The sequence below is a fragment of the Budorcas taxicolor genome, chromosome 2, assembly GCF_023091745.1.
Source record: "Budorcas taxicolor isolate Tak-1 chromosome 2, Takin1.1, whole genome shotgun sequence".
Lineage (NCBI taxonomy): Eukaryota > Metazoa > Chordata > Mammalia > Artiodactyla > Bovidae > Budorcas > Budorcas taxicolor.
This window is the reverse complement of record NC_068911.1, coordinates 87,896,421-87,919,489: the sequence shown is the minus strand read 5'-3', so window position 1 is coordinate 87,919,489 and position 23,069 is coordinate 87,896,421. Positions and strand designations below refer to the sequence as shown.

At 33.8% G+C, this 23,069-nt stretch overlaps 1 protein-coding gene across 1 annotated transcript in view; it reads right to left on the bottom strand.

Moving 5' to 3' along the window:
• Positions 1-1,240: 1,240 nt before the first annotated feature.
• The window catches only part of PRPF40A (pre-mRNA processing factor 40 homolog A), a 59,349-nt gene continuing 37,520 nt past the window's right edge, over positions 1,241-23,069 (bottom strand). The window contains exons 7-26 of the mRNA XM_052636416.1: positions 22,534-22,654; positions 22,252-22,305; positions 20,632-20,656; positions 19,602-19,973; positions 17,537-17,645; positions 16,972-17,036; positions 16,464-16,628; positions 15,521-15,629; positions 14,435-14,585; positions 12,795-12,928; positions 9,088-9,202; positions 8,827-8,918; positions 8,615-8,731; positions 8,183-8,320; positions 7,839-7,934; positions 5,775-5,861; positions 5,591-5,687; positions 5,446-5,507; positions 3,480-3,611; positions 1,241-2,209 (exon numbers count right to left, since the gene is read on the bottom strand). Coding sequence (XP_052492376.1) covers positions 2,117-2,209; positions 3,480-3,611; positions 5,446-5,507; positions 5,591-5,687; positions 5,775-5,861; positions 7,839-7,934; positions 8,183-8,320; positions 8,615-8,731; positions 8,827-8,918; positions 9,088-9,202; positions 12,795-12,928; positions 14,435-14,585; positions 15,521-15,629; positions 16,464-16,628; positions 16,972-17,036; positions 17,537-17,645; positions 19,602-19,973; positions 20,632-20,656; positions 22,252-22,305; positions 22,534-22,654 — 2,334 coding nt within the window. The 3' untranslated portion in view covers positions 1,241-2,116. The remainder of the gene's footprint in view (positions 2,210-3,479; positions 3,612-5,445; positions 5,508-5,590; positions 5,688-5,774; positions 5,862-7,838; positions 7,935-8,182; positions 8,321-8,614; positions 8,732-8,826; positions 8,919-9,087; positions 9,203-12,794; positions 12,929-14,434; positions 14,586-15,520; positions 15,630-16,463; positions 16,629-16,971; positions 17,037-17,536; positions 17,646-19,601; positions 19,974-20,631; positions 20,657-22,251; positions 22,306-22,533; positions 22,655-23,069) is intronic.

Sequence of the window (23,069 nt, the reverse complement as noted above, 5' to 3'; positions counted from 1 at the left end):
TGGCAACTTAATGCCATTTGATGGAATCACTACAGGATTATAAGTCACTTCAATTACATACTTTATAAAAACTACGTTGTAGTTTTGCTTTACAACTCATTAGCCTTGTTTTTAGGTCAAATAATTTTCATGGTTGGAACAATAAGGAAACTTGAGTTTGTACTGTCTTATGGGAATCTGAAGTTGTGATAAGACAGTATCTCTGTAATATAGAGTTAATTTGGAACATGGTCAATCATGTCAATAGTTTAATAGGAAAACTAAAAACTTTAAAGTTCTACTTTAAAATATCATGATTCATGGAAGTAATTAAAAGTTTTACAGATTCTAAATTCTGTGAAACACCACCAATATTTCTGCCAATATCATATGTAAATTTTACTTTGATGTCCAGGTTAAGTGTTTGACATGATAAGCAGTATTAACTATTATTATGAAGGGGCCTCTGAAAATTAAGTCTAGGCAACTTGCCTGTTGATACAGTTGTTATATGTTGTGGTTCTAATATACAATAGGAGACTAACGTCAAGCAAGAAACTGGCTTTGCATTTGTTGAAGATAGTGGTTTTTACTTTCTACAAAGTCATGTCATATTTCACAGCAGAACTATGACTTGGCATTGAGAAAAGTTCAGGACTCCCCCAGCCTTCTGCGGCTTTCAAGAGTGGATACTAGATTTAATTGAAACATAGGGGGCAGAGATGGGAAAAGTCATCCCAATCTGTCCCACTTTCAAATTCATTAGGATGGTGAAGGGAAAATGAACTTTTTGTTCTTTTAAATCCCAACGTGAAACAGGATTGCCCCAAATGCCCAAAATAAAAAATACCTAAGGTAATACCAAAGACTGTGTGCTAAAATTTACTTATTTACTTAAAAAAAAAATCTCCTGCACTGAAGGAAAATAGTATAAATTACATTACCAACCTTCAAAAGTTAGCATGTAAAAAGTATTCTAGCTTCAAACCACTGCCTTTCTTAAAGTATTCTGTAGGAAATTCATAGATCAAAAACAAATAGAGGGGCCTGTATGATTTATAATATTCTTAAATATTAAAAAAGGAAAGTAACTTAGCTATGTGGGTTAGATAAAGCAAAATTTTAGGGGTTTAGTATCTTAACCTTTGAAGAATCATACAATTTTTTTTTTCAGAGCTGAGCAGTAGAAATAAATACTAGTACACACTAGAAGAGAAGATTTAATAATTGATAAAAATGTACAAAAATATTCAAATCAGAAATGCTTTAGAATGTGTACCACGAAGTCAATACTTCTCAGTGAGTAGGGAAGGTAAAAGACTTCCTCAATGAAAAAAAGCAAGAGAAAGTTCGGATTAAAAAAAAAAAACTGTTAAAGAAATTGCTGAAGTCAACATTGATTTGTTTTAGACAAGGATATTGCAGCCATCACTTAAAGTTTGGTGGCACATTCTTTAGTAGGTCCTTAAGGCAATATATTTAAGCTAATTTACAATTTGATTTGATGTTAACTTTTTAAACATCACCTCAAAATAATGCCCTCACAGTAGCCTTTTCAAAATGTATTCAGATGTTCCATAAAAAATAATGGTGGCTTTATTATAGCAGTGCTGAGCAGCACCACTATAGTTAAGGGTCTACCAGGTTTCCATTATGAACACTTATTTCTGAGTTTACCATAAAAGATCATATCATTAGCCAGTTGGGTAGTGCACAAAAAAGCAGTTTATCAGTTGCTGGTGCTTTTTTTTGTACTACTAGATATCAAAATTTTTCCATTATATCTTCAAAATCCAACTTCTATAAAGTAAATCAAATCACCTCATGACTTAGACTTTAGAATAAAGTAGAGACACCTGCAGTTATCAGTAAATTGCCACCTTTAATCCATCCTGCAGTGCCCTATGAAAGGGTCACAGACAGACAGTTATGACTGTATGAAAATATGATTCTTGATACAGAATCAAAAGTTATTTTCAATTTCCTCTGCTTTTATAAAGTCCACAATAACAATACTTAAATGCACTTTTTTTTCCTGTGATATAATTAAAACCCAGTGTTATTTCAACTGAACTTAAAATAGAGTCCCTGGTCTGAATTAGACTTTAAATCATACTGTAAACATATTTGGTATAATTTATTGATCATCATCCAGTTGCTCCAAAAGGGTCCTTCTGCGCTTTTCCAATTCCCCTTCACTTAGTTCACTGCCAGAAGTATCCCAATTACCCTGAAAAACAATGAATACGATTGTGTCAGTACTCAAAAGGGTAAGCAGTAGTGAACCTTTGAATAAAGAATACAAAATCTACATGGATTCTCTTCCAGAAAAACTAAGGCATCACAGACTGATTAAAGACTGATCTCTTTCCCAAAGCCTACTAATGAATTAACCAAATACTCCCTGGTTACTTGTGGAGTAAGTAACCAGGGGAGACAGTTCTCTCAGAACGGAACTCTTCTAAGGTGTTTACTTTCAGTTTAATATGTAGATCAGGGAGAATAGTATGTATCCATTTCTTTTCCTTCCTTCTACATAACTGAATATGAAACATCTTATTTCCATTTAATGGAAGCTGGGTGTTCATTTCCTAAGTATTCTTCATTAATTTTTCAGAATCTAGGTTATCCTGTGCTTTATACTAAAGTATTATTTTTTCAGCATTATTATATTGTACCCAGAGTTATTAGGATAAGTTAGGCTGGAAAAACTTTAAAAACAACAAAAACCACACAAAACATTTTGAGAAGGAACTCAACTCTTCAAATGTAGTGTTCACCTATATTTTCCATCACCCTTCAGGGATCCCATTTACTCTAATGTAAGGACACTTAAGTCACTAAGTAGGTACAGAGGAAATAATCATTCCTCACCAAAGATGTACATCAGACTCTTCAGTGCTGTTTGAAAACAAACACCCCTCCACCCTATTCCGACCGAAGGAGAAGATCCTAAGGGAGGACGAGGACTTACTACACAGCTTAAACTCTCAGCTGGTAGCTCAGAGGCATTATACTTGCTAAGCCCACAGAATTTGTGGCATGAAAGGCTTGTGTTATATGCTCTGCCACACACATACATATGGGGGAAACTAAGGACTGACTATGTAATTCGATATTAAAACACTGGATTTGGCTTATAAGATCCCCCCTTTGCCCTCACCTCTTCCCTCCCAATGATTAGTTCTAAAAGCTGTTGGAAAGCTACCTGTTGAAACAGGATTTACAATGATGCCATATCGAGGGAAAACCCAATTTGAGTTTCTTAAATTAGGCAGAAAACATCCATTGGCATTTCTTAATGAGAATGTACAAAGCTAGAACAACATTCTTTCTTAGTGGGTTAAACAACAGTGACAGAATGCCATGTTATTTTTTTAATGAATATGAAATTTAGGATGCTTAAATTGGGTCACACATGATGACATACGTTAGAAAACTGCTTTGTGTGAAAAGCAGCTAATTGGTAGATACAAAGAGGAAGAATTCTAAATTCTTACAGAATCCTTTCCAGTCTTTTTCTTAGGTGATTTGTGTTTTGATTCTGATCTTTGTCTAGTTCTGTCTTTTTCGCCTTCCCGGTCTTTTTCTTTTTTATCCTTTTCTCTTTCAGCATCTGAGTCTGGAGAGTCCTTTGTAAATAAAAGACAATGTTAAAATGGTTACTTTATTAAAATGCTATTAGGGAAAAAAAAACCTTATATTGGTAATATTTAAGAACACCCACATTTAACATGGTATTTATGTATTCAGCAATATGTGAACCATGAACTTCCAGATGATCAAGCTGGTTTTAGAAAAGGCAGAGGAACCAGAGATCAAACTGCCAACATCTGCTGGATCATTGAAAAAGCAAGAGTTCCAGAAAAACATCTATTTCTACTTTACTGACTATGCCAAAGCCTTTGACTGTGTGGATCACAACAAACTGTGGAAAATTCTGAAAGAGATGGGAATACCAGACCACCTGACCTGCCTCTTGAGAAATCTGTATGCAGGTCAGGAAGCAACAATTAGAACTGGACATGGAACAACAGACTGGTTCCAAACAGGAAAAGGAGTGCGTCAAGGCTGTATATTGTCACCCTGCTTATTTAACTTCTATGCAGAGTACATCATGAGAAACGCTGGGCTGGAAGCAGCACAAGCTGGAATCAAGACTGCCGGGAGAAATACCAACAACCTCAGATATGCAGATGACACCACCCTTATGGCAGAAAGTGAAGAGGAATTAAAAATCCTCTTGGTGAAAGTGAAAGAGGAGAGTGAAAAAGTTGGCTTAAAACTCAACATTCAGAAAACGAAGATATCTGGTCCCATCACTTCATGGTAAATAGATGGGGAAACAGTGGAAACAGTGTCAGACTTTATTTTTTGGGGCTCCAAAATCACTGCAGATGGTGATTGCAGCCATGAAATTAAAACACACTTACTCCTTGGAAGAAAAGTTATGACCAACCTAGACAGCATATTGAAAAGCAGAGACGTTACTTTGCCAACAAAGGTCCGTCTAGTCAAGGCTATGGTTTTTCCTGTGGTCATGTATGGATGTGAGAGTTGGACTGTGAAGAAGGCTGAGCACCGAAGAATTGATGCTTCTGAACTGTGGTGTTGGAGAAGACTCGTGAGTCCCTTGGACTGCAAGGAGATCCAACCAGTCCATTCTGAAGGAGATCAGCCCTGGGATTTCTTTGGAGGGAATGATGCTGAAGCTGAAACTCCAGTACTTTGGCCACCTCATGCGAAGAGTTGACTCACTAGAAAAGACTCTGATGCTGGGAGGGATTGGGGGCAGGAGGAGAAGGGGACGACCGAGGATGAGATGGCTGGATGGCATCACTGACTCGATGGATGTGAGTCTGAGTGAACTCTGGGAGTTGGTGATGGACAGGGAGGCCTGGCGTGCTGTGATTAATGGGGTCGCAGAGTCGGACACGACTGAGCGACTGAACTGAACTGAGAGTGGTGAAATCTGAATTGATAACCTCAAGGAATCTAAAACATTCCAAAGATTCATGGCAACAAGCTGGTCTTTCCTACGGGAAACATGACAGTCTGATAGGGTAAATTGTCACTAAAAATGGGTCACTAAGTTAGGTGTACCTTCATCCCTAAGGTTAGGTGTATCTTGATGTGTACCTAAGACCAAGAACCGAGCATAGAAGAGAAAGTTGCTTAAACTTGTGGTTCTCAACAATAGCTATAACACACACACAAACACACACACTTGGGTCTTTCTCTAAGATTACTATAAAAAACCAGAGTGGGAATCCTAACGCTGTTTACTATCTGTTTCAAGTTCACCAAAGGATTTTATTGCAAGATTAAGGTGAACCACAACTATGAAACTCTTGAGCTCAGGTGCTCACCTAAACTCTGTATAGGACCAAGCAGAAATGTCTACTGCCACTGAGAAAGCTAAGGGCAAAAGCTTAGGTGCAGTGTAAAAATCAAGAGTCTGCTTACTGATTTATGTCTTCTCTTCTTGCTTTTCTTCTTATGTTTTTTTGACTTCTTATAACTTCTCTCTAAGCAGCATGAAAAGAAAAGTGTCAGAATTTGAGGACATCCAAATGCCAACGACTTTAATCAAGTTAAAAGATATGTTTACCAGATTCAGCACTGGAAGAATGTTCTGAAGCAGAACGAGACTCTGATCGCTGTCTTTTTTTCTTTGAATGGCTGTCATCATCATCTGAATCTGACCCCTACACAACATAAATAATTTTATTCATAATGATGCTAATAAATACTTCAATATACTTATGGTTACCATTTGAAATAAACTTCCTTACTGATCGAGAGCGGGAGCGCTTTCTGTGATGTTTTTTAGATTTCTTAGAATGCTTCTTGTTTTTTGAATGATGATGTTGACATTCATGCTACAGGGGCAAAAGAAAAAAATTACAAAAGCTCACACTTTAGATAACAGATCACAGAGAATTTTTAATAGTTTTGCAATTAAGTTCTTTTTAGAGTAAAAACGACATTCATTTTGCCTTTTTAGGATGTACTCTCCAACTTGAAACTGTGCAAAGAGTTACTATCACTTAAAAGTGAAGAGAACATTTTAACTATCCTATACGTACTCATTTCACATCTAAACACAGGTTTAAAAGTATTAATAAAATACATTTTACAGCAATGAGAATGGTTTGGGTACAGTGGGGACAACCGATACCCTCTATAAAGGTATATGTCTTCAGAACAGTCATACTACTTTCAAAAACAATGAAATATAATTACATATTATTTATTTGATGAACATGGCTTTTGTCAGTGAGCTAAGTTCACCACTGAAATAAAGAATTATCCCAGAGCCATCTGTCAAGGAGGTTAGTCTCAGAAATTGAATACAAAATCTACTTTCTTTTCAAGGAGCATTCCCTTCCTAGTCAAACGTAAGATATCCAAAGGCAATCTAACTACACATGAAATCAAAAAAGGAAATGTTCTATGGATTTTAACTCTTTTACTAGAACAATGATCAGGCTAGAAGGAGAGAGGAAATGCTGCAGTAGAAGTTCCCTACTCCCAAACCAGGGACTCTCACTTTTTATGTCACTAATTGTTAACTCTTCTTCCTTTTCTACCTCAACGCCCGTTTTTCAGGTCCAAATCCTTTTCTGGTATGTTCAGCTCTTCCCTATGTGGTCATCAGCTCCATTTATGACCTCATCACTTTACCAGCACAGATCATGAAAGAATCTTGTTGTGGACATTCCTGAATTAGGGGAAAATATTAACACACTACACTACAGCAAAGGTTCTCAAAATTAAATGTACATTCCAGTGCTTAAGAATCTTGCGACAATAATAATTCTGATACATTTCTGCCAATGGGGCCTGACGTTCTGTATTTTTAACAAGTTTACAGACAACGCAGATGCTGCTGATCTGAGTAGAAAAGATCTACAGGCCAACAGCACTAGATCTAAAGGCAGCTGAGAGACAACATATGGTACATGTGGGGCATGTTAACAGAGCAAATTGTTGTCAACACTGATACTTATCAAGGACAATAAATTCAAAGAATCATCAACAATTAAGTTACCTACTATTCCCAAAGACCATGAACATTACAAATGTAAGTATATGCTAACTTCACTCTGCTGTGAAGTATAAGTTTATCCAAAACTGATGGCAAAGCATACTTGGTAAAAGCACTGGCCCTAGAGTCAAAAGCCTACGTTGGAATCCCTTCACAGCAAATTACTTTTCCTCTTGGGCTCAGTTTGCTCATCTGTAACTTCACAGGGTTTCTGTGAGGATTACATTCGTATATGTAATATTTGTAAAACATAACATGGGCACCAAATAATAATTATTATTGGGCAATTTAGCATGTTTACTATCTATAAGTGACTACCTGAAATCTTCATCAAAATACCCTTAATTCAGCTAGTGGAATAATTTGCAATTTTTATCATCACTTGTTTTAGCAAAAACTTACTGTTTTTCAGAACATCCCTGTGCTTCCAACACCTCTAATGTAGTATAATATTTGAAATATGCTTAAAACCGTTTTCTATCTGCTTTACAGATTCTAAGTTCTTTACAGGTTTATTAATCATTCCATGTGACTCCTAAATTGATGAATTTCTGTAACACTGTATAAATATGAAACATATGAACTATCTTCACTGAACAGATCTTTACCTTCTCATGCAAGCCTAGTGTGTTTCACTTAAAAGCAGTTTCTATAGAATAAACCATTCCCTAATCATCCCAGATGATAAGTACATTTGTATAAAAGTAGTGTAATTTAGGAAAAACACTTTGATCATTCTAGATTCGATTAAAAAAAAGTTTTACGTATTTTTTAATGTATCAGCCAATTACAATAAAACTAAAATTACCTCAAGCACATGCATAAAATCTTTAAATATTCGTTTTCTTTCAGATTCTAGAGTTATATCCTCAAATGCTGGCTCTTTTACAAATCTCTCCCGGATCTGAAAAATCCAGATATGCAATAAAAATATGAAAACTGAGAAAAAGATACCAATATGACTAAAAAAACACCAAGTGAAAACTGACAGCCCAGCCCCCTTGTCTTTATTTCCATTTCTCCAGTATTCCTAAATGCCATCACAGCTGAGTTCACAATCTTCAAATAACTTCAGTTTATCTCTGTAGCTATGAGAAAGAAAAAGATTTTTATTTTCAACTGTAAAAGGAAAAAACTTTTAAGTATACATACATCTTCCCAGACAGCATCCAATTCTATTGGAGGAGTAGCTTGTTTCAACATACTCTTAAATGCAGATTCTTTTCGTTTCATCTTCCGAGCCTCCTCTTTTTCTCTTTCACGTTCACGGGCTTCTGCCTTTTCTAGTAACTTTTAGAAAACATATTTATATATATGTAGTACAATTTAACTTGTGTTAAATTCATTATTCTCCCATCATCTATAAGGTAAGGGTCAATTAATTTTAGCAAAGGAATTTACTATCACTCATCATCTAAGTATATTATCTGTTACCTTATTTGAAACTGTGTCCACTACTCTGTAAAATACTATTCCTATTCCCTTATTTCAGGAGTTTACATACAACTTAAGTATCTTTAGCCAAATGTATTAAGAACTGTTTTATTAATCTAGTTGTTTATAACAGTAAGAATGGTAACTTACACTATTGAAAGCCAGCTTAATATTTCCTGCATCTAATGTGGTTGATCTTTTAGTTGAACTGATTATTGCCACAAAGTCTTCAAAAGTAGTATTTACTTCAACTACAAATCCTTTATCCTAAAAAACAGAAATCTTGTTAGTATCAGTGACAAAAAGAACATAGTATTATTTTAAAAAATATGCCCGACTAAAAGTTAATAGTATATATTTACCTTCAGAATGTCTTTTATTATCTTCTTTTCATCATGATAACGTGCTTTAAGATCCTCAACATAAAACTTGAAAAGGTCAAGTGCAGTTGATCCTAATGAAAAAACTAAAGAAGTCAAAAGCTAGCTCTAATCATAGAGCTGCAATTACTTTTTTGTTTATAAAACAAAAGAAAGCACACCCCATCCCCCAAACACAACCACCTTTCCCTGTGGCCCGTTCCAACTATCATAACTACAATTTAGGAAAAAGAAGAATCTCACCCGGCTGACCAAGCATATTAGTGAATCTAATGTCAGAACTAATTGTTGGATATAATTCCATCCAAGATGACATAGAATGCAGTTGTCCATGTTCATGCAGTTCATCTAAAAATATCTAGGGGAAAGGGACAACAACAATGAACTCATTACATATTCAAAAGCCATCGTTAAGGACTTTGGAAACATTGGTATAACATGAATAAAAATATATGTTAAAAATAGCAATATAAAAAACTCTTCCACCAGTGTTATCACAAATGTGTTTAGGTGCAACTGATACTTGCTCTTTGATGAAAGTAAAATCTACTTTTACATAAACAAACTATTTTGGACTTCAGACAAAAGGACTGCATTACTTTTACAGACTTCAGTTTATGTGCCCCTTAAGACGGGCCATCATTTCCAGTTTATAAATATGTAAACAAATAAATTCAAAACACTGGGTATTATTACAAATAATGAGGCTAAAGAAGGTACATGCACTTTTACTGTAAAACGTACTTTTTGTTTTTAAACACAACACCTGATGTGTTCTGGAAGATTTATTTCTTATTTAATTTTTTTTTCTAAGAGGAAGATATATTAGTTTTACTAAAGCAATACATAGAGTTTAGGGAACTAGAACTTAACCTCCATGTCTGATTTTAAAACCTATTTCTTTTTTTCCATATTACTGTTATAACAAACAAATTTTTATAGGCTCACTTTATTATTATTATTTTTACTATTTGCTTACTTTCAGGGCAACATATTGACTTCAATAGTATGCAATTTTCACATTTCCTGCTTCCTGAAATCCTTAGAGAGTTTAATGTTATAAATGTCCCTAAACTATGGTACAAATTCTATTCCTAAAATTCCTATACCTGCACTGTTCAATACCACAGTTGCTGGTCAAATGCAGCTGCTAAGTATCATGAAATATGACTCTGAATGAGATGTGCTAGCAGTATACAACACACAAAGATTCTGAAGGTTTAGTACCAAAATAAGTATTTGTTGCATGTTAAAATGAAAATATTTCAGGTATACTGGGTGAAATAAGAGGTTACTAAAATTAATATTAGTTAAATTAATAAGAAATTACAATCATGTATGTGGCATACACATTTTTATTGAATAGCACTGCCCTGAATGATACCAGACATATAGCCCCACTTCTCTCCAAATGGGAATAAACATGTCGATTCAGTCCCTATATCCAAAATTCTTTCTCAAACTTAAGATTTCTATCCTTTCATCCTTACCCTTCAACATAAATGGGAGCTTAACACCCCTGCTATGTGCTCACTAAGTGATCACACTTCTCCCTCTGTGGAATCCTTAAAATAGCTTGGAAACCATCTTCAAAGATGCTCTCTAGGATCTTAAGAATCTACTCTATCATATCTGCTTTGCTAGTATTTCTGTTTTACTTCTTGGCTGCTAAGATCTGATAAGTAATAGAATTTTGACACTGAATCTACATCAGTAATGATGGAGTAGGAAATGGCAACTCACCCCAGTATTCTTGCCTGGGAAATATGATGGACAGAGAAGCCTGGGGGGCTACAGTCCACAGGGCTGCAAGTCAGACACAACTTAGAAACTAAACTACCACCACCACCACCACTGTTTCAACAGTCAATCTAACTTGAGTGATAATTAGAAATAACTTGAGATTCTTTTTAAAATATGAATTAAGATAAAGACATTTATAATTTACTTTTTAAAGATCACCAGATAACTTTGATGTGAATTCAGGTTTGAAAACCATTATGCTAAAACTGTATGGCTTTTACTCTCCTTTATTGGGTTGGCCAAAAAGTTTCTTCAGGTTCTCTCCTAAGATACTATGAAAAACCCAAACAAACTTTGTGGCTAACCCAGTATTTACTAACCCCATCTTGGGAAGGATGGGGACAAGATGGAAAGCAAGCTGCTTCAAAGATGGCTGAGGCTGGTTTTCAGGAAGCAGGAAATCTGAAAATTGCAGAGTACTGAAGTTTCCCTGGAAGTAGGTAAATAGTAAAAATAATAATAAAGTGTGCCTAAAAAAATTTATGTTTAAGTTATAATAGTAATATGGAAAAAAAGAATAGGTTTTAAAATCAGACATGGGGGTTAAGTCCTAGTTCTCCAAACTCTAAATGTATTGCTTTAGTAAAATTATGTATCTTCCTCTTAGAAAATTAAATAAAAAAATAAATCCTCCAGAACACATTAGGCCTTATGTTTAAAGAAGGCAGCTCCCAATGCTGGCACTAATGACTTATTGGAGCTCGTAAACTTTTGGGGGGCACAATGCAGGATGGGAATCCTTTACATTGGAAGATGTTTATCAATACCTCTGGCCTCTATCCAATTAGATGTTAGTAGTAACTTATCCCTAGATCATGACCATCAACAAAATGACTAGTTCAATACCACTCACTACCTCAGTCCAACTCAATAATCTCTTTTCCCTCATCTCCTTCCTTCTTTTTGGTCTCCTTATATATTGTCCATGATATAACTACTCATATATACTTGAATAAACCTTCAAAGATTTTACTTAGTAACAGAATACCTCCATCTTTGAATTCTTTCTTCATTCCTTCCATCTTGACTGGTTTCTCTTACCAAAGAAAAGCTAGTCTTAAACCCTGAACTATCTAATCAAAACATCAGACAAAACGTCTAATTTTGCCTCTACTTTTAATCTGGGCTTAAGCCTAAAATATTTAATCTTGATTCTTAAGCCTAAAATATAGCTTTGTCTCACGTTAGTATATGTCTGGCATCTTTTCTGATTACTATTGATGTAACTGGACAGAGGAGCCTGGCAGGCTACAGTCCTTAGGGGGACAGGACTTGGTGACTGAACACAGCAAGCACACACACAAGCAAAAGCATGTTCTATTGGTTCTGCGACAGACATTCAGCTCAGTAATCTTCCTCTGCTGCTCTGCTTCCTTTAAAAGGTCTATGTACAACTTGAAGAGACCTACTGAATCAATTTCTGAGGGTGAGGCTCAACAACCCCTGCTTTTAACAATACTCCAACTGATCCTTTGGGAAACTACTAAGATAAAAGAAAACCATCAAGAGAAGTAAACGTTACATTCTTATGGAATGAAGACTGCAATAATGCTATTGGCTGTGGCATTTAAGGTGACTGGTGATCTTTGGCACCATGGAGAGTTGCACTTATCCTAATATAGGATTTAATGAAAGAGATCCAGTAATTAAAACATGACATAGATTAAAAATAAGGCTATACAAAGAACCTGTAATTTTAGCTCCTCTGTACAGTGTTTAAGAATTATGGCCCATCCTCAAGCGCATACCACAGCATTTGCTATAGTTCTTTAAAGACCTAAAAATGAATCAGTACCACTGACTCATCACACATTTTATTTTCAGTCCTCCCTTATGCTATTGATTCCTCTTTCCTGAGTGAAACCATACCTATCAGTGTTCACTTTAAACACCAAATCTGCTATAGCCTTCTGTGTTCCTCTTGCCTAGAATGGCTACTTTCCTTAAGTGGATTCATAACTAACTGTAAGTAAGTAAGTTTAGTCGCTCAGTTGTGTCCGACTCTTTAAGAATTAAATGTCTATGGATCATCTGCAGAGCCCAGGTTAATGATCTGAGACCAGGATTTTCAAAATTGCTTATATCACTGTTAAAGGTCATTAACCATATTACAAAATTAAGCTGAAAAACAGAGCTTTTAAAATTACCTGAAAAGATTCTCTATTTTTACGCTGTCGTCTCCTTTCACGAAGCAAACTCTTTTGTTTTTCTTCTTCCTCTTCTTTTTCTAAAGCCCGGATGTGTTCCTCAAAGCAAATTAATGCATCTTCTTTATCCATATCTAGAATTTTTATCAGTTATAAAAAATTAAAACATCAAATATCAGTAAAGAAAGAGGTTTATTTGCATTAACTCCCTACAAAATTCAAATTCACTTTATCAGAATATTTGTATTTAAACTCAAATATAAATTTTAATTATCTAAATAGGAAATGTTTATGGAAAATTTTTTATTTATATAATTATTTCTTGATCTTTTATTTCTTTATGGCCATGTGCACAGCTTTCAGGATCTTAGTTCTGAGAAATGAAGTATTTCTGGCCATATTAGTAAACAAGGATTTAACAGTCATCAGCAATTGCACCCTCCAATGCAGGCCCTAAGGGCACTCAGGAAAGAAAAGAGTATCTGCAATCCGGCAGCCATGAGGCTGCAACCACTCCCTAAACTGAGTCCCATGGAAGCTCAGGATGTGGGATAAAAACACAGGATACTGGCTCCAGAGAGCTGAGATGCATATTAAAGAAATGATTTCAGTGAGCCCAGACTCTTACACCTTGCCAAGCATAGAAAAGTGCTAAACTTCTAAATTCCTTGAGGTATCCCGTTTCCTTTAATTAAAAATCATTTTCTGACTTTCAGACTACCTGCCCTTGTTATAAAACTTCTATATATCCCGGCTCCTCCTCTCGCCTCCTCAGAGCAGTCTTCTCATGGTTACTTGAGATGCCCAAGTCTACTGGAAATCCTAAAAATTTCCACCAAATAAAACATAACTCTCAACTTCTAGGTGGTCACTATTTTTTAAGTCTACAGCTCCCTGATTCAGGGATCATATCCACGCCCCCTGCAGTGGAAGAGCAGAGTCCTAACCACTTAACTGTCAGGGAATTTCCACATGGAAAATTTCAAAAAGACTTCATTAAAACATACTCTGAATTCAAGGATGAAACTGAGACAATACATACGACACAAATAATGAAAATAGAATTGTGATAACTTCGTTAGCAATATCAGAATTACCCAAAGAGCTTTTCAAGTATAAAATTCTATGCCTTCCCTCAAACCTACTGAAGTATGGTATTCAAAAGGGTAATCAAGAAAGCTGTAATTTAATAAGCAACTAGGTAGGTCAAAAATAAGACAGAACTAAGGGAAGCTGACTACAAGAAAATGCTAATACATTTTTTTTTTTTTTTTGGCCTTTTGCAAATCTCTATAAAGCCGTTATTACCTCAAGAGCACAGTATGATAAATCTGGTCACTAATTTAGTTCCCATTAAATCACAAATAAATACCAAGGCAAAATTTCAGGTTTGTCCTAATAAATATATTTCAGTTATACTTGACAAAGCTAACTTCAGATTTTGGGGAAAATATTTTGTATTGAATCACAAAACTCAGAAAGAAATATCCTATCTAGAAACAAACAAAACAACTTTTCAGGAATGGACAAACAATTGTGCAAAATTCAGTTAGTGATCTCATTAAAAAAAAAAAGTGACCAATTTTCCCTGTTAGACAACTGTGTAAAAACTATTCCTTCCACTTAGTTGTAACTCTTACTTTGTAATTCCTCATCTTCTGCAAAAGTTGGATTATCCATCAGATACTGCTGGGCTTCAGACCAAGTAGTAGAATATGTCACGTTAGCCATGTTGTCAAGTATGTTTTTCAAGGCTTCCCAATTCCTCTTTCGCAACTGCTTTGCTTGCTCCTAAGTAAAAAATATGAATATACGTTTTAACGTTCAAATAAAGCATAACGTATGAAACGCAATCAATGAAGGTTTCTTCATATTCTGATGTCCAACTTCAAATGCTACCCATTTACTTTAAATATCAACACTCTTTACCTTTTCAGTACTCTTGCCTAACTGCTTCTCTCTTACCTTCAATTTTGTTAACTTCTAAGACTAACCTGGAATTCCCTCTCCGCCTCACAAAATCTCTCTTCCCACAACTATGTATTGTAGACACTGTCCAAACAAAAGTTACTGCAGACAAATCACACAACAGGTAAAAGATAATGTGTTCAACCACTTTCAGTGATGTTCAAATTTTTGTTAATAATACTTACATTTCTATAAGTCTCCTGGAAGACTGGATAACATATAACTCAGTGAATAATGAAACAGACATGAGCAAAACTAAATGTATTTGCAGGACAGTTATTTCAAAAACACTACCCTACAAATACATTTTAATACAAACACATTTTAACAATTACACATTACTGCTATTCTTTTAAAATAATCATAAATTAATGCCCTGTAAGGAAAAATACTGAGTATTTTCTAAACTCAAGCTAAAAAAAAAAAAAGCATTTTCTAAGTGGGCGTAAGACAGACAATTAATGACAATCTAGGTATTAGCTACTTCAGTAGTTGTGGCAGACTTAGCTGCCCTGTGGCATGTGGGATCTTCCCTGACAGGCGCTGAATGCATGTCGTCTCCATTGGCTGGTGGATTCTTAACCACTGGACCACCAGGAAAATCCAAGAGCTATCTATTTTTTAACTTAACTTCTAATAAACAGATCTACAGCACCATATATAGTAGATAAGCCAACAAGAATGGACATGTTATAAAGTAACTCCTAAATAAGAAACATGTTGTTTAATCTATAAATACTGTTAACAGTGAATAATACCTTTTCTTTTTTTGAAAGAAAGAATAAAACATCTTCATAGATTTCAAGACGATCACGTTCTGATATTGCATTCCAGACTTCCATCTCTCCAAACATTTGCTCTGCTTTTCTGTTTGTTAAAAAGAATAAATGTTTCTGTATTATACCATAAAAAGTAATTTTAAACCATTTAAATTTTATTCTAAATTTAACACCACCAGATGAACACTCTTCCACTCTTAAGTTCATAATGGTATTATAGAGGAAAATTTTTTGGGAATTTAGAGAAAACAGGACAGGTTAAGTCTTGATTTCTCCTTAGAGACAGTGGGGACAAGTGAGCAATGTTTTGCAGTTAGGACTACCTTTATTTCTTAAGGCAGCTACAGAGACTTCCAAACCACCCATGGAACTAAATTACAGACTTCAGCAAACTCTAAGAAATTTAGTTAACATATAAAATAACACTACTTAAAGAAATGAAGAGTTCTTCAGTAAGGCTTCTCCAGAAGAGTGAGGAAAATAAGAAAAATATACATAAAATGAACTCAGTACCTCGTTGCGAAGATGTTAATACTGAATTACTCACAATCTTAAATAATAAAGCACTCAAAAATGAAGCATGCTAGGTAAATGTAAATTTTCAAAAATGCCACACGTAATAAAAATGGCCCATTTCTATTCCACAAATACAAAAATAACTGAACTCTTATATTAAGGAGAAAGGAGTCAACATTTCATTATTAAATAAAAGTCTTTCTCCTTTTTTGTTGTAGTCCCTAGTTAATAACTAAGTCCTATGAATTCCACATTTAGCTATTGATTTATTTTATGAAGCTACCATATTCACAATCACTTAAGCTTTATTTAATGAGCATCTACTCTGATTAGTTATGGTACCTAGCAAAAAGTCTAACATGGAAACAGTACAGTAAATATACAACATAATCAGCAAAAATCTTACTTGTATCTAGTTGTAGAAGTCATTTTCTCATGATTTTCAAGAAAACGCTGAAAGGATTCCTTAGCTTCTTTGTATTTGGATCTTGCTTCTTCTTTTTCTTCTTTCTCTGTTTGGACTTTATAAGCATTAAAGGCCTGCTTTTTTTCACTCAACTTTGCTAAAGCACTAAAAAAAAAAAAAATCATATAAGAGTAAATGAAGATGGATCAGATATTAGTGTCTTGAAAAAATATTTCATTCACAAATTAAGAAAATTTCAGTAAGTTACTAAACATAGAAAATAATTTCTACTTTAAAAATTAATTCTAATATCTATAAAAGGGTGCCCACATTGTGTGACAAACCTTTTTAACTTTTGGTTCTTATCAGACATAAAGCAACTCTATTATTGGTATCCAAAATAACAAGAAGATCAATGGGAATAAAAAGTTACATTATTTGACACAATTTAAATTTTCTAGGCTTGCTCTGCTCAAAGTAAAAAGTAAACAAAAAACCAAAGTATTACCTATATCGTGGATCATTAATGATCATTTTCATAGCTTGCTCCCATGAAGCATTAGATGGTACACGCTGAAAATCATTTAATGAAAAGTTAAAATTTCACACAAAACAGTAAGTGTTACAACAGAGAACAAAGTGTAATACTCACTGCAAACATCAAGCACTTTCCTTTGCAGGAGTTTTAAAAAAGGTCTAAAAAATAATTTATTGACCCAAGGCAAATGTGTGTTTAACAGTCTATAGATTAAAAAGAAAACTTAAAACTGAAATTTAAACAGACCATTAATTTAAACAGTACATTAATACTTTCTTAAGACTACTGATAAGAAGACACAAAACTTTTATGAATAAAAGCTTTAAAGACTGAAGTGGAATGTGCTATGTAGTACCTTATACATTTTTTTGGTTGGAAGTTTAAAAAACAAGTTAAAAAAAATTTAGTTCATTTTCAGTCAAATCTATTTATAGGATTAGTATTTTTAATAAAAGCATCAAGATACTAACTGCATTAAAGGATAATTTCATTTATTAGATATTATATATCATATAAAAATCTACAATATAAATACCTTTTCTTTTAATAATTCTTTAAATGCTTGCTTTGCCTCCTCTTTCGTATTCCAAGTATATGTTTTTTTTGCTGGTTGGCTTTCTTCCTCTTCTTTTTTGGGAGTAAAACTAAAGAAAGATTTATACATGGTATTTATAATTTAAATAAATACTTGCTTTACTTTGGAAAATAATGTTTTAATTACTGTTTCATGTTTAAGCAAAATTTGACAATTTTAGAATAAGCTCATCTGTAAGAGACACAAATACTAGTATATATTTAATGGAACATAAATACTAGTATATATTTTCTCTAACATTCAGTTATTAAGACCTTGCACAAAGGCCAAAATAAACATTTACACTATAACACTATTTTCACTAGTCCACAAGTTTATACTTTCTAATGGCTTATAAAACTTACTCAATGCTCTCATTTTTGTGTCTTAGTAACAGGCTTTGGGCAAGTGTGCATAAAATAAGATGTAGAGATCAATCTAAATAGAGGTTGGCAAACTATGACCCCCGAGGCCAAATCCAGCCTGCTGCCAATTTCTTTAAATATAGCTTTATCAGAACATGACCCTGCTCAAGATTTGCATATTGATTATGGCTGACTGGGTACTACCTCAGCAGAACTGAGTCACTTTGACACACTATATGACCCACAAAACCAAGTATTTACTCTTTGAAGGTTTAGGAAAAAGTCTGCCAAACAGTGATCTCAAACAGAAAAGAATTACCCAAGAATTATCAACTATACTTGGTTGAGCCATCTTTACGAAAAGTTGTATTATTATCTTAACATTTTTTTCCTTTACAGAAGAGAATGCTGGGAAAAAACACATCAGGAGAAAAAAAAACAACAACCCACCTCAATGCCCAATAGTTAAGCTGAACGTATAGGGGAAGATTATGGAGTACACACTAACAAAACATACAATTAACTCACACCCTCTGAATCACACCCAAAATACAATTAACTCATTCCAGTATTAGTTTGGAATACTTAAAATTATCAAAAATATTGGAAACAACATGGTCAAAAATTACCAGCTGTAAAATGATCTATGAGTAATTGAAATCAAGTTTAATGACTCAAGAACTATAAGGAAACAGAAAAGAGGAAGCAGAAAACAACTGATTGTTAAAAATGTGAAAAATTATTGTGAAAAAACAGGATAAGTACAAAAAGATGTAAAAGAATAATACTCTAAACCTAAATGTCTACTAGTAGGAGATTACTTAATGTTCATATAAATGTCTGTCATCATTCAACATGATGGGATATGGATCTCTAATGATGTGGATGTCTCTGGTGTATTTTAAAAATTAAACATATGCATATATTTTAAATGCACAGAAAAAAAGCAGAAAGATAGAATAAAAATCTTAACTTTTTTATGCCTTCAAATATACTATATAGATATCTTTTTAAAGCTTCTAAACATAAGAAAAAAATTTACAAAGCTGTTTTCACTTTGGAAAATGCACACTAAAAATTAAAAAAAGTTTATGAAAAGAGAAAGGGAGATGAAAGCAATAGACTTAAATATTAAGATGGGTGATCATGTTTGGATCTTGACATCATGGTTAATATTTCACATGTGATAACTTTCAAGTGAAGCAGCATAGCTCAAGATTACTTTTCATAGCCACAGAAAGCACAGCCATTGAAATTAGAACCTGTAAACTCAGAGATGCAGCTCTCTGGCTTTATCAAAAAGCTGTACCAATTTAATCCTACTAACAGCTTGCCTATACATTGTTAAGTGTTATCTTGACTTTTCCATAGTTGTTCAGTATCAACTTATAGCAACTTCCCTGCAGTGCTGTGCTAAGCCAAAACTCAGACTTAAATAGACTCACCCCATCACCAGCACTGCTTTCTAAGCTAAAGTAGAATAGTTTTGCAACACTTTTGAGAGCACGATCCCACAAAAGTAAATCTCAAAAACTGTTATCTAAAGGTATATGTTTTGATTCTCAATTTTTAAACACGTAATGACCATTGACTAAATCAGCAATTTCTTGTTACCAATGATGTCTGCGACTGATTGGCAGAAAACAAGTTACTAGACTTACTCAGCTACAGTTTCCTGCTTAGATGTTTCTTCTCCAGTATTACTAGACACTTCACTTTGATCCTGAACAGAAGGGGTACTAGTAAGTTGTGCTTGTTCTTCAGTAGAAATTGTTACTGTATTTTCATTATCTACAACAGTAGCAACAATCGAAGTAACCTCAGGCTCAGGAACAACTGGAACAGTTCCACTGACAGTACTAGAGGCAGAAGTGGAAGCACTGGCATTGGCTGCAGCAGCAGCTGCTGCGGCTGCGGCTGCTGCTGCAACAACAGCAGCTGCTGCTTCTGCAGCAGCCATGGTGCTCATTGTGGTTGGAATTTCTGTTGTAGGAACTGGGGCTGCTGATGTTGTGGTGCACTCTTCTTGTTTACTATATATTTAAAAAAGAGAAAACTGGTCAGTTCGATACAAATAATTGCAAACACAAATAAAGTCTGTTTTAAATTACTATAAAATCAAATGAATAAGAGAAACTAAAGGGAAAAAGGGCAGTATTGCCAAACTATTAAGCCATCTAAAAAGATTAAAACCACAGTATGAAACAGAATTACTTTAATTTGGCAAACATTTGTGATAACATGTAATGCACTGATGCAACAATCTGCATTTCCAAAACCAATAATCATTTTCATTTGCAAAATGTCCTATCAGATTGTATTATGCCTTAAAATTCAACTTATATTGTAAATTTCTTTAAATTTTATTTATTTCACCCACTGAAAGGAAAATCTGGGTAAAGGAAGAGATAGATAAAATATTTCATCTGTTCTCAAATTAACCAAAATCAAATTTTGGACATTTCTGTAATGGTCTTAATTTGGTAAGGATGTAGTCCAAATTCAAATAACTGTCTAGGACCATCATGTGTGTATCCTGAGTACATCTCTTCCCCTGTCCCAAGTCCTCCAAAGATATCAAACTATCAGGTCTACCATGTTAAACACTATTTATACAGACAATTAAAACAAGGATGATATAGGAGGATGCTATAAATTTATAAATATGTACTGATGTCCAAAATTGCTTACCTGCTTTCTTCAGCTTTGATCATTGCTATTAAAGAGGAAAAAGGAAAAGTTATAAACACTACATAGTTTTTAAATAAAGTCACTGAAAACAACTTTAAAAGGAGATTAAAAGTTCCATACAGTATGATTTACTTTATCAGCCTTAAAAAAAAAAAACAAAAAAACACTACATTTACAGTGCAAGTGCTCTATAAATTCCAGGACAGAAATTAAAGAATAAAAACAAATTTTAAATTAACAGCAGGTTTTAGGAGAGCTTCTTCCCACAATGCTACCTTCTCAAAGGCTGCTGGCTACTGCAAAAACACTCTTAAAATATCTGTGTAATTCTGAAATAAAACAACATTTTCCTCAGGGATAAAACCATTTGCTTTTCTTTAAGATACTAAATTCAAAATGGGACTGAATGTATGTTATGAAATTCCAGCACATATATACTAGCATTGACAGGTAGATAGATCGTTATGCACACCAACTATTTGTAGTAGGGTTATATCAGAAATGAGCTTGACGTTCCTTACATGAATGAAGTGGGAATCTACCTATCTACAATAGTATAATTAGCCAGTGCTAGTATAGAAATATAAATTAAGCTTTAAAGATCTTCACTCAGTATTTCAGATTTCAATCTAGTTAAAGTAAATTTTTCTTTACAGGTAACACAGATATCTCATTTATTCACATTATTAGGGAATGAGGTGCTCCATGTAAATGATAATATAAGCTTAACTCCATCAAAGTATTTTTGAAACTTGTCCCCTTTGAAAGGAAATGTGTTTAGAATGGCTGACAAAACATACTGAAGGTGTTATCACTACTAATTAAATTCTCCAGATAAAATGACCATCCAAGCGAATGAGGTAACACAGTGAAAAGTTAAACAGACATAAGAGCACAGTGCCTTTAAGAAATGCTTATTCTCTTTCCTTCAGATGTCATCTTATGTTTCAAACAGTCCCATTCTCCTACAATTTGTTTTTTCTAACCGGATATAGATTATGACACCAGATTCTATTATAAGTCAGAGTAAAAAATAAATTCTCAATTCCTAACCATAATCTATTTTAAGTCCAAGGTTTTTACAGTAGGTAATATTCATAGATTTGCAGGAATGTTCTGAATAGTTGAGGATGCTAGGATATTCTCCTTCTGTCATGCATGGCATTTTAATTTAATTCTGTGATGCATGGCATTTTAATTCTCCATTAATAAATATAAAGGCTATTTTGCAATGTTGTGGTAAAATAAAATCAGCATTAAATGCAGAGTCTGACAGTATGTTAACAAAATTTAAACTGATAAAAGAGTTCAAGGTTCTCTATCTGCTAAATGAGTTAAGTCACATATTCCATGTATGCACCAACACTCAGAGCTGTCTTTAGAAATATTGTATATGATGTCTTTGTTCAATTATCGAATGATGCTTTTGTTTAAAAAAACAAAGTCCAAGTACAACGTTAAAAATTACAAGCTCATTTATAATATAACCCTTAAATGAAAGGAATTTTTTGAATTAGAAATTTCTCACTGCAGATTTATCCAATTATGGTTAGTGAACATTAGTGACATACTCTAAAAATGTTAAATAATGACAGAAAATGAATTATCAAAGCAGCTCACCATGCAGGTTTGATTTTGTAATAAGACTTCCAGCAACAATGGTATTCTGGTATCCTAGTTTCAGTGGAATCAAATCAAATAAAAATCTATTTAAAATCTATAGAACTGAGATCTAGAGCAACAAGAAAATAAGAGCCCATAAAACTGTTATACCATTTAAAACGTTCTAATTACTTAATTAAAAAAAATAAGGCCTCTGATTGAACAATCCTATTTATGAAGGACTGTGAATAACACACATATATAAAAAGAAACATTAAAAATTATTTTTCCCTGTTTTACCTTCAAGATCTTCAAGTTCTTTAGGTTTGGCCCAGCGAGATTCTTTTGTTTGAGAATTGTAATAATAAGGCTTTCCAGAGTCAGACTTGTACTCCTTCCAAGGGCATTTAGATAAAAGTTGCTAAGTGAAAAAAATAAAACTTCAGATAGCAGTATTAAATTTAGTCTGTTTTCATCATTTACATCACTGATTTTACTAGGTATTATCAACCCATACAATTCTAAACCTAGCAAGATGGTGACAATATAAACAACCACTGCATGATACTTACTAAATAAGAGATATTAAGTTATTTAGATATACTATGTTTGTCTAAGGTAATGTACCTATTAAGGGGCAAACACAGGATTCAAAACCAGGTCTGATTTTCAAATCCAGATTTGAATGCTCTTGCCATTTACAACTCACCACAGGTAATAATTACCATCCATTTTTTCCACAAATACTAATATAGCTAGGAAAAACAAAATTTAACAGAAAGCAAAATCTGATTTAGTCATGTTTAGATTTCAGTTTCACAAATAATTTATCACAA